The 13,260-nt window shown below is 45.0% G+C and overlaps 1 protein-coding gene across 2 annotated transcripts in view; it reads left to right on the top strand.

The window, feature by feature from the left end:
- The window catches only part of POU2F3 (POU class 2 homeobox 3), an 88,672-nt gene that overhangs the window by 24,214 nt on the left and 51,198 nt on the right, over positions 1-13,260 (top strand). For both annotated transcript variants that reach the window (XM_020891401.2, XM_070473474.1), the window contains exon 3: positions 6,615-6,649. In XM_020891401.2, coding sequence (XP_020747060.2) covers positions 6,615-6,649 — 35 coding nt within the window. The remainder of the gene's footprint in view (positions 1-6,614; positions 6,650-13,260) is intronic.

Below are 13,260 nucleotides of genomic sequence, written 5' to 3'. Positions count from 1 at the left end.
TAGCCTTTCCTCATTCAACGTGATTTCTAGGCCCCACTCTTGGTCCTCATGCTCTATAGCCAGTTCATCAGAACTGGCTTTTAGAAAATGGTACCCTGAACTGGGCTTGATGCTCTCAGCAGAGATCTGCAAATCTGCGTGTCTGCTAATACACAGATTACCACACACGTGTAGCACACTCCGGCCAATATGGGCTTCATGGGCTGCACGTGTGCTCAGTCATGTCAGACTCTGTGACCCATGCACCGTAGCCCACCAGGCTTCTCTGTCCATGGAACTTTCCAGGCAAGAATACTGGAGTGGGTTGCCTTTTCCTCCTCCAGGGGATCTTCCCCACCCAGGGATTCAACCCACATCTCCAGCATTGGCTTTAGTCAACTGCAATGCTCCTTTTTTCCAGTTTCTTTTTCACAGGAAAAACACCAGCTTCCTCTCTCTCCCCCTCCCACAAGGAACTTCAGTTTGTTTATTTCCAAACATGTTTGCCAATAAACAGAAATGGGAATCATTTTCTTAGTTTTTGTTGGGATGGGAGAGGTATATTGAAGTGAAGTGAAGTGAAAGTCTCTCAGTCGTGTCTGACTCCTTTTGGGTTGGCCAAAAAAGTTCATTTGGGTTTTTCCCTGTAATGAACTTTTTGGCCAATCCAGTATTATATTTCTTTAGGAGACTGAGCCTTTTTGAAAATGTGAAATATAGAGTATAGATATTTTGATGGTCAATTATCTTTAATTATGCATGCTTGAGTTTTTAATCACTATAGTTATCTGCTGTGATTATTTCTATAGTTTTAGTTTGAGATTGATTATTGGCTTTGTTGAAAAAACTCTTTGATGTTTCACATCGTAACCCAGAGTCTTTTGTCTAAGCTTTATTGAAGTGTTACTGTTAAATAAAATTGTAAGATGTTTAGTGTATATCATGTGATTTAGTACATGTATACATAGTGAAAGAATTCCCACAGTCTAGTTAATTAACACATCCATCACCTCTATATTTACCTTTTTATGTATGAGACAGAACATTTATGTTCTCCTCTCTTAGCAAATTTTAATTGTTCAGTACAGTGTTATCAACTATAGCTACCATGTTATAAACTTCCTGGTGGCTCAGCAGTAAAGATCCTGCCTGCAAATGCAAGAGACACGGATTCCACCCCTGGGTCAGGAGGATCCCCTGGAGGAGGAAATGGCAACTCTCTCCAGTTTTCTTGCATGGAAGATCGCATGGTCAGAGGATCCTGGTGGGCTTCAGTCCATGGGGTCACAAAGAGTCAGACACAATTGAGCCACTAAGTAACAACACCACCATGTCACACATTAGATCCTCAGACTTGGTTCTTAGATCAAACCTTCTTCCTAGGATGGCCACAAGAATTATATGAGAGGTTCATTTTGTTAAGTGTGGTAACAGTACTGTGGTCAAGAAGGAAAATGTCTTTTATGGCTTAGAGACACATACTGCCATATTTAGGATTGAAAGTTTTTACCCTTTTAGCAACTTTTTCCAATTTCCCCCACCCTTCCAGTGTCTGGTAACCCACTTTCCACTCTCTTTTTTTTTTTGAGTTTGACTTTTTTTTTTTAATTCCAAATATAAATGATACCTTGCAGTATGTACTTGACTTTCTCCATCTGACTGATTTCACTTAGCATAATGTTCTCAAGGTCAGTTCACATAGCTTCAAATGGCAGCATTTGCTTCTTTCTTGGGGCTGAATAATATTCCACCATACCATACATATATATGTGTGTGTGTGTGTGTGTGTGTGTGTGTGTGTGTGTGTGTGTATGGCACTTTCTTTACCCATTCATCCACTGATGGGCTATAACTGAAATTGTTTCCTTAACTTGACTATAGTGAATAATCCTGCAGTGAACAGGGGAGTGAAGCTATCTCTTTGATATCCTGTTTTCATTTCCTGTGGATATATACCCAGAGTTAGATTACTGGATCACATGTAGATAGGCTTAAAGGCAGAAAAACATATAATATTAAATTTAAATGTAACACTCACTACCTTAATCATTTCTTAATTCAGCCTCCTCTATCTTTTATGTATACAGTTGACTTTTTAAAAATCTAAATATAAGGCTTAGATTTATTCCTGTTACATATTATCTGGTTTGGTTTTTGCCTCCTGTTAGAATCAACCAAAATATTTTCTAATCCTGATTACATCATCCAGCTTTCTGAATTGATTTTGCTTCCTGCTTTAAATCACCTCCAAATTTCATCAGCATCTGTCCTGCTTATTTGCCTAAACTATTGATTATAGCCTAATACTTGGTTTCCTCTGTGTTGGACTCTGGGCACAGTGAGTTTACTGGGAAAACTGTGTGAGTGTAGGAGTTGAGGGATCTAAGCTTTAGTCGGAAAATCAGAGTCTCTGAGGCTGTGTGACCACCACAAGGTGCTTCCCTCTGAGGCTGGACTTCAGTATCCTTCCAACTCTAAAAATAATGCTCTGGTCCTTCTGGATGTCTGTCCTGCTTTGTTTTTCCCTACAAGTGACTGCCATCTCCCAAAGCCAGAGCTTGTATAATAGAATGTGTTCAGATTTCTGCAGATCGAGGGACCTGTGATTTCTTAGATTTGGATAGAAGACCCATTTCAGTAGCAGTTTCTTAGTTATTTGGATCAGTTAAACATGCATTCATTCAGCTCCTGCTGCTGCTGCTAAGTCGCTTCAGTCGTGTCCGACTCTGTGCGACCCCATAGACGGCAGCCCACCAGGCTCCTCTACCCATGGGATTTTCCAGGCAAGAGTACTGGAGTGGGGTGCCATTGCCTTCTCTGCATTCAGCTCCTACTATGTGTTAAATGCTGTCAAAGGCTCTCAGAGTACAAAAATGAATAAGAAGAAATAACCCTGGCCTCTAGGAGCTCACAATTTCATGAGGAAAACAGACACACAAAATACTCTAAAATATGTGGTAGGACTTTCCTGGTGACCCAATGGTTTAGAATCTGCCCCAGAGCAACTAAGCCCATGGGCCACAACTACTGAGCCCACGTGCCACAACTAGAGCCTGTGCGCCACGAGAGGAGCCACAGTAGTGAAAAGCCCGCATATCGCCGCCAGAATAGCCCCCGCTCACCACAGCTAGAGAGAGCCGTGCACAGCAGCAACCCAGCGCAGCCAAAAATAAATACATTTTTAAAATATCTAGTCGTGTCAGGTATCAATTCAAAATCCAAGTCCTTCTAACCACCTGCCCGGCCGCCTTCCTGTCCTCTGCACGGCCCTCTCTCCCCTGACCCACTGCATGGTCTCCCTTCCCCCTTGCTTATCCCTACGGCTGATTACCACAGGTTTATTTATTTTTGGTCATGCCACATGACATACAGGTTCTTCCCCAACCAGGGATCGAACCTGTGCCCACCGCATTTGGAGCATGGAGTCTTAACCACTGGACCACCAGGGAAGTGCCTGATCACTGCGGGTTTAAGCACTAAAGTCAATTCATATCACTCCTCTGCTCAAAACCCTCTGATCACTTCCCAGCGTCCTTGGCATGAAAGCCAAAGTCTTCAGCATGACCTGCCTTCCAGAGCCACGTCATCTTGCCCTGGGCCACACCCATCCCCTTCCCTCCAGCCCTACTGGTCTCATCATTGTTCCTTAACAGGCAAGCCTGTTCTTGCCTCACACAGGCCTCAATCCCTCTGTCTAGAATGATCTTCCCAGACCACCCTGATTATGAACAGCCTCTGGCACACTCTTCTCCTGACCATTAATATTGCTTTCCATAGTAATTCTCTCTAAATGAAATTGTGTGTTTGTTTTCTTATTCCTTTTATGTCTCTTCAACTAGAGAAGACGCTCTGTGTGGCCAGGGACTTCATCTGGTTTTCCAGCATGATATTTCAAGTGCCTAGAACAGTGCTTGGTATATAGAGTGTATTTTGTGGAATGAATGAATTCGTTCTTTGGTCATATTTTAAAATTACCCCCTTACAAGGCTACATTTACAATGTCATGAAAGAATTTTTTTTTTAAATACAAAAGCAATTTTATCTTTAAATCTAGCCTCTGCACACACACTATTTTCAGTCCTTGGGCCCTTCCCATTTTAGCCCCCCTCTCAGATTAGCTTATTTAATCTCAAAATCAGACTGCTATTCAGAGATGTCTTCCTGTCTCACCTATTTCCTCTTTCTCAGAATCCCATACCCCTTAATATCTGCTGTCATCTTGCCAGCCCAACTGCTCTTGAAGATGCTTCACAATGAATCATACAGGCAAGGGCCAAGCTTATCCATCATTTAGAGCAGAGCAGAGGGAAGGGGGCTTCAGTTAAAGCTCCAAAGGATTCTCCTGGACCTCATTCATTCACCTATCTGGTGCTTCCTGAGCCTCTGACCAGTGTTAGGAACTACAGAGGTCTTTGAGGACAAAAGTGGTGTCATCATCCTGGAATTTATAGACCAGAGGGAGAGAGAAGCATGCAGACAAGAAAAGGAGTTCCATGACATGTGCCATAGGGCTGGTAGAGAGGGGAGGGGGACCAACTTTGTAAAAGGGAACAGTGCATAGAGAGATGGAAATGGGAGAGGTGTGGCATGTTTGGACGTGTGGATCTTTCCATGTGACTGGAGCACAGGGTACCTGGGAGGGAGGAAGATGAGATCATGAGAGGCGGAAGACAGAGCAGAGACTGTAGGCAGAAACCAGATCATATGGGGAATTATTTGTTATACTAAGAAATTTGGACTTCATTCCAAAGCTATTGAGGAACCAATGGAAAGCAGAATTTTTTTTTTAATTAAAAATAACTTTGTTGGTACAAAGTGATAACCATCATCTGAGCCTTCAGCGAGTCATAGTATAATAGTAACATCAAAGATTGTTGGATTGTTGATCACAGATCACCATGACAAATACAATAATAATGACAAAGTTTCAAATATGTGGAGGACTACCAGAATGTGATAAACCTGAATATACATTATTACATAATGTCATTGTATTTAGGTTTTCTTTTTTCCTCTAGTAAGTTTTGTCTTCCCAATACTAAATGATTATCATTCTTACTTTCTGGAGAATTTCTTTTATTATTTAAGTTTCATTCTGCCATTTTATTAAGGGCTGACCAAGCCAAAGCCAGATGTGAACCCTTTGCATTTGTGGCAAATCTGTTGTTGAGGAAAGAGTTCACAATTGTACTCAATTCACTTTACGTAGAGAGAAAGCAGAATTTTCTGATTGAAAGATCTGAATTCATTCACATGTTCATTTATTCATTCATTCAACCAATATAATATTTTAAAAAATTTTTTAAATTTTATTTATTTATTATTGGCTGTATGCAGGATCTTTATTGTGCCTCAGGCTTAGTTATCCCATGCATGTGGGATCCCCGACCAGTGGTTGAACCCACATTGCCTGCTTGGTAAGGCAGATTCTCAACCACTGGATGACCAGGGAAATCCCAACCAATATGATTTGAACTCTTGTTATGTACTAAGCCCAGTGCTAGGCTCTGGGTGTGTGGCATTTAATATCATTTTCTTGACATTATAGAGCCAGTTATCCACGGGGCACAAAGGAAGATTGTTTGGCAGCTCCTGCCCTGAGGAGGTATATAAATAGGAAACTTAATTTTAGCAAAGAATGGAAGCATTTCTCCAATAATAGGTATTTGGGTTTTTTTTTCATTTATTTTTATTAGTTAGAGGCTAGTTACTTTACAATATTGTAGTGGTTTTTGTCATACATTGACATGAATCAGCCATGGATTTACATGTATTCCCCATCCTGATCCCCCCTCCCAATAGGTATATGTTTAAGCAAATTTTGTAATGTCCATAAATGGAATATTATGTAGTCATTAAAAATGATCTTTGCAAGCATAGGAGAAAGATTTATGATGTTCCTTAATGGTGTCAGAGAAAGATTTATGATACTCACTAGAAAAAGCAGAGTAAAAATCTGTACAGAGTGTTACATATCAATTAGGAAAAGCAAGCATAAAAAAGATCATGAAACATACAAAAATATTCGTTGTAGCTCTTTGCAAATTGATTTTTTCTGCTTTTTCTATATCAACAAGCTTTTTCTATTAAGCACACATTTAATTTTTCAACCCAACATTTACTATAAAGGGAAAAAGATGAATAAAACAAAGAATGAAAGTTGGGGGAGCAGGTGGTAGAAACAGGGGTGACAGTCATCTACCTGACATGATTTAGATGCCATCAACCCTGGAGGGCTGAGATAGTGTAGGGACTTCTTACCTTCGGGCAGTTCCTTTAGGATCCACAGCTGGTCATCCCTTGCTTTTTCAGAAAGTCTGTGTCAGAACTTCTGTCTGAGGACATCTGGCAGAAGCACTCTGATATGGCAAATTCTAATCCCAGTTAGATTCTAGATGACCTTGGACAAATCAGTCTCCCCTTGGGAGTTACTTACCTTCTTGAAGAAAATTTTTCAAAGACTGTCCCAGGAAATAGAATAAACAGAAAGAGTCTGGCCACAGGGGAGGCAAGTGTACATTTTCAAAATAAAGAGAAGCTCATCCTGATATCCTATTTCCCTTTAACTTTCAGTCTCTTCCAATCCTGCTAGCTATTAATATTTTCTTTCTTTCTTTCTTTTTTATCTTTTTCAGGAAATGATCGAAATGGCTTAGATTTCAACAGGCAGGTAAGGACATTCAGAAGAAAAATTTATTCTATAAATTTTAGGAGTCATTCATACAATGTCAAGTGTGGGGACACAAAGAAGATTAAGAGAAGTTCAAGGGTGTTTATTCATAGACTCATCGCTCTCAGGATTGGTAGGGGTATTTCAAGAGCTTTTGCAACCCCCATCTCCTGAATTGGCAGGCGAATTCTTTACCACTAAGCCACCTGGGAAGCAGACAGAAGGGTAGGCTTCAGTTAAAGACACATCTAGGTAATCTACGAGGAAGGACTTGCAACCAATGAGCTCTATCAAACACTGGAAGAGCTACCAAGGGAAGGAGGCTGTAGAATAACCATCTTTCTCAACGTCTTTGAAAATAAGACAAGGACTTCCCTGGTGCCTAAGATCCAGTGCCTAGGACTCCGAGTACCCAATGCAGGAGTCCCAGGTTCCATCCCTGGTCAGGGAACAAGATCTCACATGCTGCAACTAAAGATCTTCAACTAAGATCCTGTGTGCCCCAGCTAAGCCCCGGCTCAGTCAAATAAATATTTATTAAAATAAAAAAAAAAGATGGGACAGTTTCTCATCTAAGGGATACTTTGCCCAGGTGTGCTTCCAGGGCAGGAGGATGGAGGATATGCCTGAGGATTCTCTAACCCTGAAGGAGCCCTCTGTGGGCTGGGGTGTGGCCTGTTTCCTGTTCTTTCTGAGCATCCCGGCCCAGGGTACACCTCTCACGGTCCCTTGGATGAGATGCGCAGGGAGTAGCCCATCCATACCAAGACATGGTGGCACCAGCCCAGCCTGGAGGTGGCCCGCTCCACAGGCCCAGTGGGTTTGGCTGCCTGTGTGATCTTTTTGAAGCTGGGGAAAACCTTGCGCTTAGGACAAGGCTGAGGGCAGCCCCTCTGGGCCCAGCAGCCTACCGAGAGGCCCCTGATCCTTTGAACTTCTTTAGGGATGAGGTTTCCTCACCAGCTGGGAGAAAGTTTCCTGGTTCCTGTCAGGGGCAGACCTCACTGGAGTTTGCTTCTTTTGGATGAGCCTCATCAGGGCGGAGAGGAGGGCAATCCCACCCTCCCCTGGGAAGGGTTTTTGCATTTCTCATTACTGAGAAGCACAGACACAAGAGATTTTTTCCTTTTTTTTTTTTTCTTTCAGTGCACAGGCTTCTCTATTTGTGTTACGCGGGCTCCAGAGCATATGGGCTCAGTAGTTGTAGCATGAGGGTTAGTTGCTCCATGTGGGATCTTAGTTCCCCAACCAGGTATCGAACCCACATCCCCTGCATTGCAACGTGGATTCTTAATCACTGGACCACCAGAGATGTCCCACAAGAGACCTTTTCTTTAAAGGGGTGGGAATTTTGGAGTAAGAGAGGCTCTGCTGGTCACGCTCCTTTACATACTTAGACTGGCGCTCGCCTCTGTGCACAAACACACACATCCACGCCCTCCCTAAGAATCCACCTGGCTCCCTCTCATTCTGCCTTTCAGATGCCATCAGATACCAGCACCCACACCCTCACATTCACACCAGCTCACCTGTGGAGCTGCAGGTGGGCACTAGAATTTCTCAGGTCCCTAAATTGACAGTGATACCCTAGAGCCTCATGACAAGGGAAGCCAACATTTGCAGATCCTCAGGCAGTGGGCAAGGTGCTTCTGGCACTTTATCTCATTTGATCCTCACTATTCTCACCTTACACAGGCAAGAAAATCGCTTCCCAGGCAGCCCCACCTGATTTGGGGAAGGGTTTGAGAGATTAAGTAATTTGCCGAAGGTCAGGCACATTGGTTAACTGGCAGAGCCAGGGCTCGAACCCACATCTCTTTGACTCCCAAGCTCATTTTTCCCATGATGCCTTGCAGCACCCTCCTCCGCAGTCCTTCGAGTCCCCTCTCCCTGAAAATGCACACCATCCTTAGGGAGAGGCCTGGGAGCCAGCGGCTGAGTGTGACCTCACCATGACTAACCTGGAGGAAGTGGGAGGTGGAGGGAGCAGGGAGGGGAAGAAAGAGTGTTGTGTAGGAGTCGTCTTGGTGTCTGATACCAAGAAGGGTTGGCAGACACGGGAAAGCAAAAGCTAAGCTGCCGCCTTTGGTGAAACTCCGGTTGGAAGACCCCAAGCCAGTTGGTGCCACGGGGAATTGCAGCCAGGCTCTGGGTACACTGCCTGCCATCTTGAGGTTGCATGAACAAGGGATGTTTGCTCATCAGGAAGTTTCGTGCCGAGCCTGTTAACTTCCTGATCCCAGGAAAGCAGCCGGAGCCTGTTTGGGGTATAATAGCGAGCTGACCCAGAAGCAGGGCCACCCCTCAGTCCCTTGGAAAGATTAACTCAGAGCCGGGAGGCAACAGGACAAGGCCAGATCCCTGGACAGGGAGTCCGAGGTCCTGAGGGCCAGTGCTGTTGTCACCGTACACCATCGTCTTCTCCTTTCTTGGCCTCAGTGTCCTCATGAGTAAAAGAAAGACGTTTGCATGACATGGTCACCAAAGCCCCTGCAGTCTGTATGTTACGGTCCCATCAATTTTCTCATGCTATCTTCTGTTTGGTTATGCTTCCACATTCCTTTCATGTTTTTCTTTGAAGAGAAACAGGGAAGAGAGTGTCCATTTCTTTACCCCGAGCTGTAGAGAGTGAGGAGAAAATGTCACATGAAATCTTTCCAGTCTTTATGATCTCATGTGATCCAGAGGAAAGAATCTTTTTGAAATTTAAGGGGCAGAGACAGAAGGACCCAGCAGGCTGGATCTGGGGCTAACCATTCATTCTTTGAATACTAATCATTCCTAAGGGCTAGATAGAGGGTGTCATTTGTAAGATGATAAATTGCCAATGGACTCTGTAGTGAATTCTGTTAAGACAGAAGAGCTCTGAGCTCTGAGACATTGCACAAGGATGTCACCATAGAGATGGTGTCCAAAGCGGGTGACAAGGGAAGAGTAAGGGATTTGACTGGCAGAGAGGAGTAACAAGAATATTCTTGTTGCTGTGAAAGTAACGTCTCACAAAGTAAAAGGAAACTATGTGAAGGTCAACATGGGATGTGATGGTGGAAGATGAGGCTGAACAGATTGTATAGAACTTTGAATGTCCAGCAAAGAAGTCTGGATCTATCCTGTGGACAGTAGGGAGCCACTGGGCTTTTTCAAACAAAACTAGTTTCACTTAATGGAAGAGTATTAGAAGGGTATGAAAGAAATATCAATAACTTCAGATATGCAGATGACACCACACTTATGGCAGAAAGTGAAGAGGAGCTAAAAAGCCTCGATGAAAGTGAAAGAGGAGAGTGAAAAAGTTGGCTTAAAGCTCAACATTCAGAAAACTAAGATCATGGCATCTGGTCCCATCACTTCATGGGAAATAGATGGGGAAACAGTGGAAGCAGTGTCAGACTTTATTTTGGGGGGCTCCAAAATCACTGCAGATGGTGATTGCAACCATGAAATTAAAAGATGCTTACTCCTTGGAAGGAAAGTTATGACCAACCTAGACAGCATATTACAAAGCAGAGACATTACTTTGCCAACAAAGGTCCATCTAGTCAAGGCTAAGGTTTTTCCAGTGGTCATGTATGGATGTGAGAGTTGGACTGTGAAGAAAGCTGAGCGCCAAGGAATTGATGCTCTTGAACTGTGGTGTTGGAGAAGACTCTTGAGAGTCCCTTGAACTGCAAGGAGATCCAACTAGTCCATCCTAAAGGAGATCGGTCCTGGGTGTTCAGTGGAAGGACTGATGCTGAAGCTGAAACTCCAATACTTTGGCCACCTCATGCGAAGAGTTGACTCATTGGAAAAGACCCTGATGCTGGGAGGGATTGGGGGCAGGAGGAGAAGGGGACGACAGAGGATGAGATGGTTAGATGGCATCACCGACTTGATGGACATGAGTCTGAGTAAGCTCTGGGAGTTGGTGATGGACAGGGAGGCCTGGCGTGCTGCGATTCATGGGGTCGCAAAGAGTCGGACACGACTGAGTGACTGAACTGAACTGAACTGACTGATGGGTAAGGAGGGAGGAAAGATGAATGGACGGATGTGAGAGAGGCCAATGAGATGCTGTTGAGGTAGGAGGAAGTGGGCAATGCCAAGGAGAGGGATTAAGCACAGACATAGAGCTAGATGGCCTGCATTTGAGTCCTGGGCTTTGCACTGCTTGGAATTGTGACCTTGTACAAGTTCTTCAACTTCTGTATTTCCCTGGGGAGAATACTGGTACCTATCTCACAGGACTGTTGTGAGTGTGTGTATGTGAGTGTACCTCTTTGACAATGTCTAAAATATATATATATATATATATATATATATATATATATATATATAGGTATTTGCAATTGTTATTCCTGTGCCAGTAAGCATGAAGAGATTCCAATTTGGGAGATATTTCTGGTATACAATCAGGAGGATTTTGGCAACAAATTGGAATTGGGCAGCGAAGGAAGGGGAAAGGTCTGGCACAATTCTTCTGTTTCTGGCTTGATGCTGAACATTAATGGGGCTGCGATCAGAGATCAAGAGGACAGGAGGTCCAGCCGGTTTGTCCAGATGATAGGAAGAGGAAGAAGGGCAGATAATGGTCTATAGGTGCTCAACACATGATGAGAAACTCAGATCTAGAGCCAGCAGACAGGTCAGGATGCATACTGAGGAGTCCCCATTGAACCGTGTTAATCCTAGTGATGGGAAGGAGTGAGGTCACCTGGGGAGGGGGTGAAGACTGGGATAAGAATGCAGAGAAGACCTGGAGAAGAGGAACATGTCAGGGACAGGCTGATGAACAAGTACCCATAGACGAGACTAAGAAGGAGTGGTAAAAGGGACGAATGGAGAACCACACCCACAAAGGAGAGATTTTCACGAAAGCGGGGACAACAGATAGTGTCAGAGTGCACAGAGATGTTGCAGAGCCCCAACGGAGAAGTGGCCATGGTCTGGCAGTGAGGTGAACAGTGCTGGTCTCATCATGGCATCGTGATGAGAACAGATGCCAGGTTGCTATAGGGTGCGGGGGGAGGGGGGCGGGAGGAGGGGTTAGGAAATGATGGAGATGAGGACTACAGAATTCCCTTCCAAGGAGTGGGATGATGAAGAGATGGAGATGTTGGCCAAAGATGGAGACAGTGTGAAGAGAAGGTCTGGGGTGATGAGGGAAGCTTTGGTGGGCTGCGGGCCTGGGGAGAGATAGGAGATGCAGTAGAGGAGACAGAAAAGTGAGAACATGGATGGAGGATTTAGCCTAGAAGAGGAAGGAGGGAGGGAGGGAGGGCTAAGTGCCCCGTCGGTGAGTTCAGGAGCCTTTGGGACAGCCTTCCAGTCACGGAGTTTCTCCATTTCCACTTCCTGCTCTTTGGACCAGCAGCTAACTTCAGAAGAACATTAGGAAGTATTATTGACTCACAGGGTTTAGAGCGCCCAATAAGCCTGGTGCTGCTCAATGCTGATGGCTTCTGGGCCCCTCATCATTCCAGAGCCATGGGTGTCCATCAGAACTATCAGCACGGCATCTCCACCTGTGCTGTGGAATGCTGTCTGGCTAGAAGACTTCGCAAAAATCTCTCTGAAGCCAGAAGAGAGTCTGAAGCAGGTTGGCAGGTGTCTTTGTCTTTGAGCATCCTGCCTCCAAAGCTGAGAGTCAGCAACCTGGGGTTCTGTCTCAGCCCCAGGCCTGGTAGTTTTCTCAACTCACCACCTCCTACAACATTCAGTCTCTGGTGCCTCTCTCAGGACCCCCGTGCCAGCCAGTCCAGAGTGGGGGCCCCACTGCGCTCCCAACCATAGAGCATTTGGTTTTGAATCAAATGGGGTTTTCCTTCACTATTTTCTTGACTGTGAGCTACCACGGGCTCTGACTGCTCCCGGCATGCGTCAATTGTAGTGTTTAATCAGTTCCATGGGATGCTTTCTCTAACATCAACAAAATTCAGCCTAAGGAAATGTCTCTGAAGATTCTGAGTGGTGGAGAGGCTTCTGTGGGGAGGTCCATGATGGAGGCAGGATCAGATTCTCAAGCTGGGGAGTGAAGGTCTGCAGTGAAGACATAGTGAGTCTTTCCCCAGGCACCCAGGGAGCAGCCCCAAGGAGGGCCAGCCCCACTGTAGCTGAGCACCAGAGGGTGAGGGAGGGAATTAATTGACTACTTTTGACCATTTAGTTCCACAAACCTGTGCCTAGCTGAGTAGTGAGGAGGAGTCAGAGTGGGGTAGAACGAGGTCCTGCCCACAAGAGCTCCCAGCTGGTGGGAAGATAATGTAGTGGAGGATGCGGGGGGGGGGGGGGGGGGTTGGGGGGGAGGCAGGGGGAGGGAAGGAAGAAAGGGGGGCCCCTGCATTATACTAATGCCAGTGGGGCTGATTCAGGGAGTCTCAGAAAGGGTGCACAGAGCTAGGGATAGCGGGCCCAATAAGCTGGAGGGAGATTCTGAGACCTCCTTGTGAAAGACCTCGGAGGATGAGAATTAAGGATCGTGAAAGTCTTGATCCTCTGAGGCTTGTTTCATCTGCAGCAGAATCCAGCTTCCGGTCCTGTACTTCCAGGTGGAGGCAGGATTGTTGATGGTGGATGAGACTAACGGAAGAGATTGAGGAGTCAGCCAACTACATTTTGCTCAACCAGAAGCA

The sequence above is a fragment of the Odocoileus virginianus genome, chromosome 10 (genome assembly GCF_023699985.2).
Source record: "Odocoileus virginianus isolate 20LAN1187 ecotype Illinois chromosome 10, Ovbor_1.2, whole genome shotgun sequence".
Classification (NCBI taxonomy): Eukaryota; Metazoa; Chordata; class Mammalia; order Artiodactyla; family Cervidae; genus Odocoileus; species Odocoileus virginianus.
This window is presented reverse-complemented; position numbering and strand designations above follow the sequence as displayed.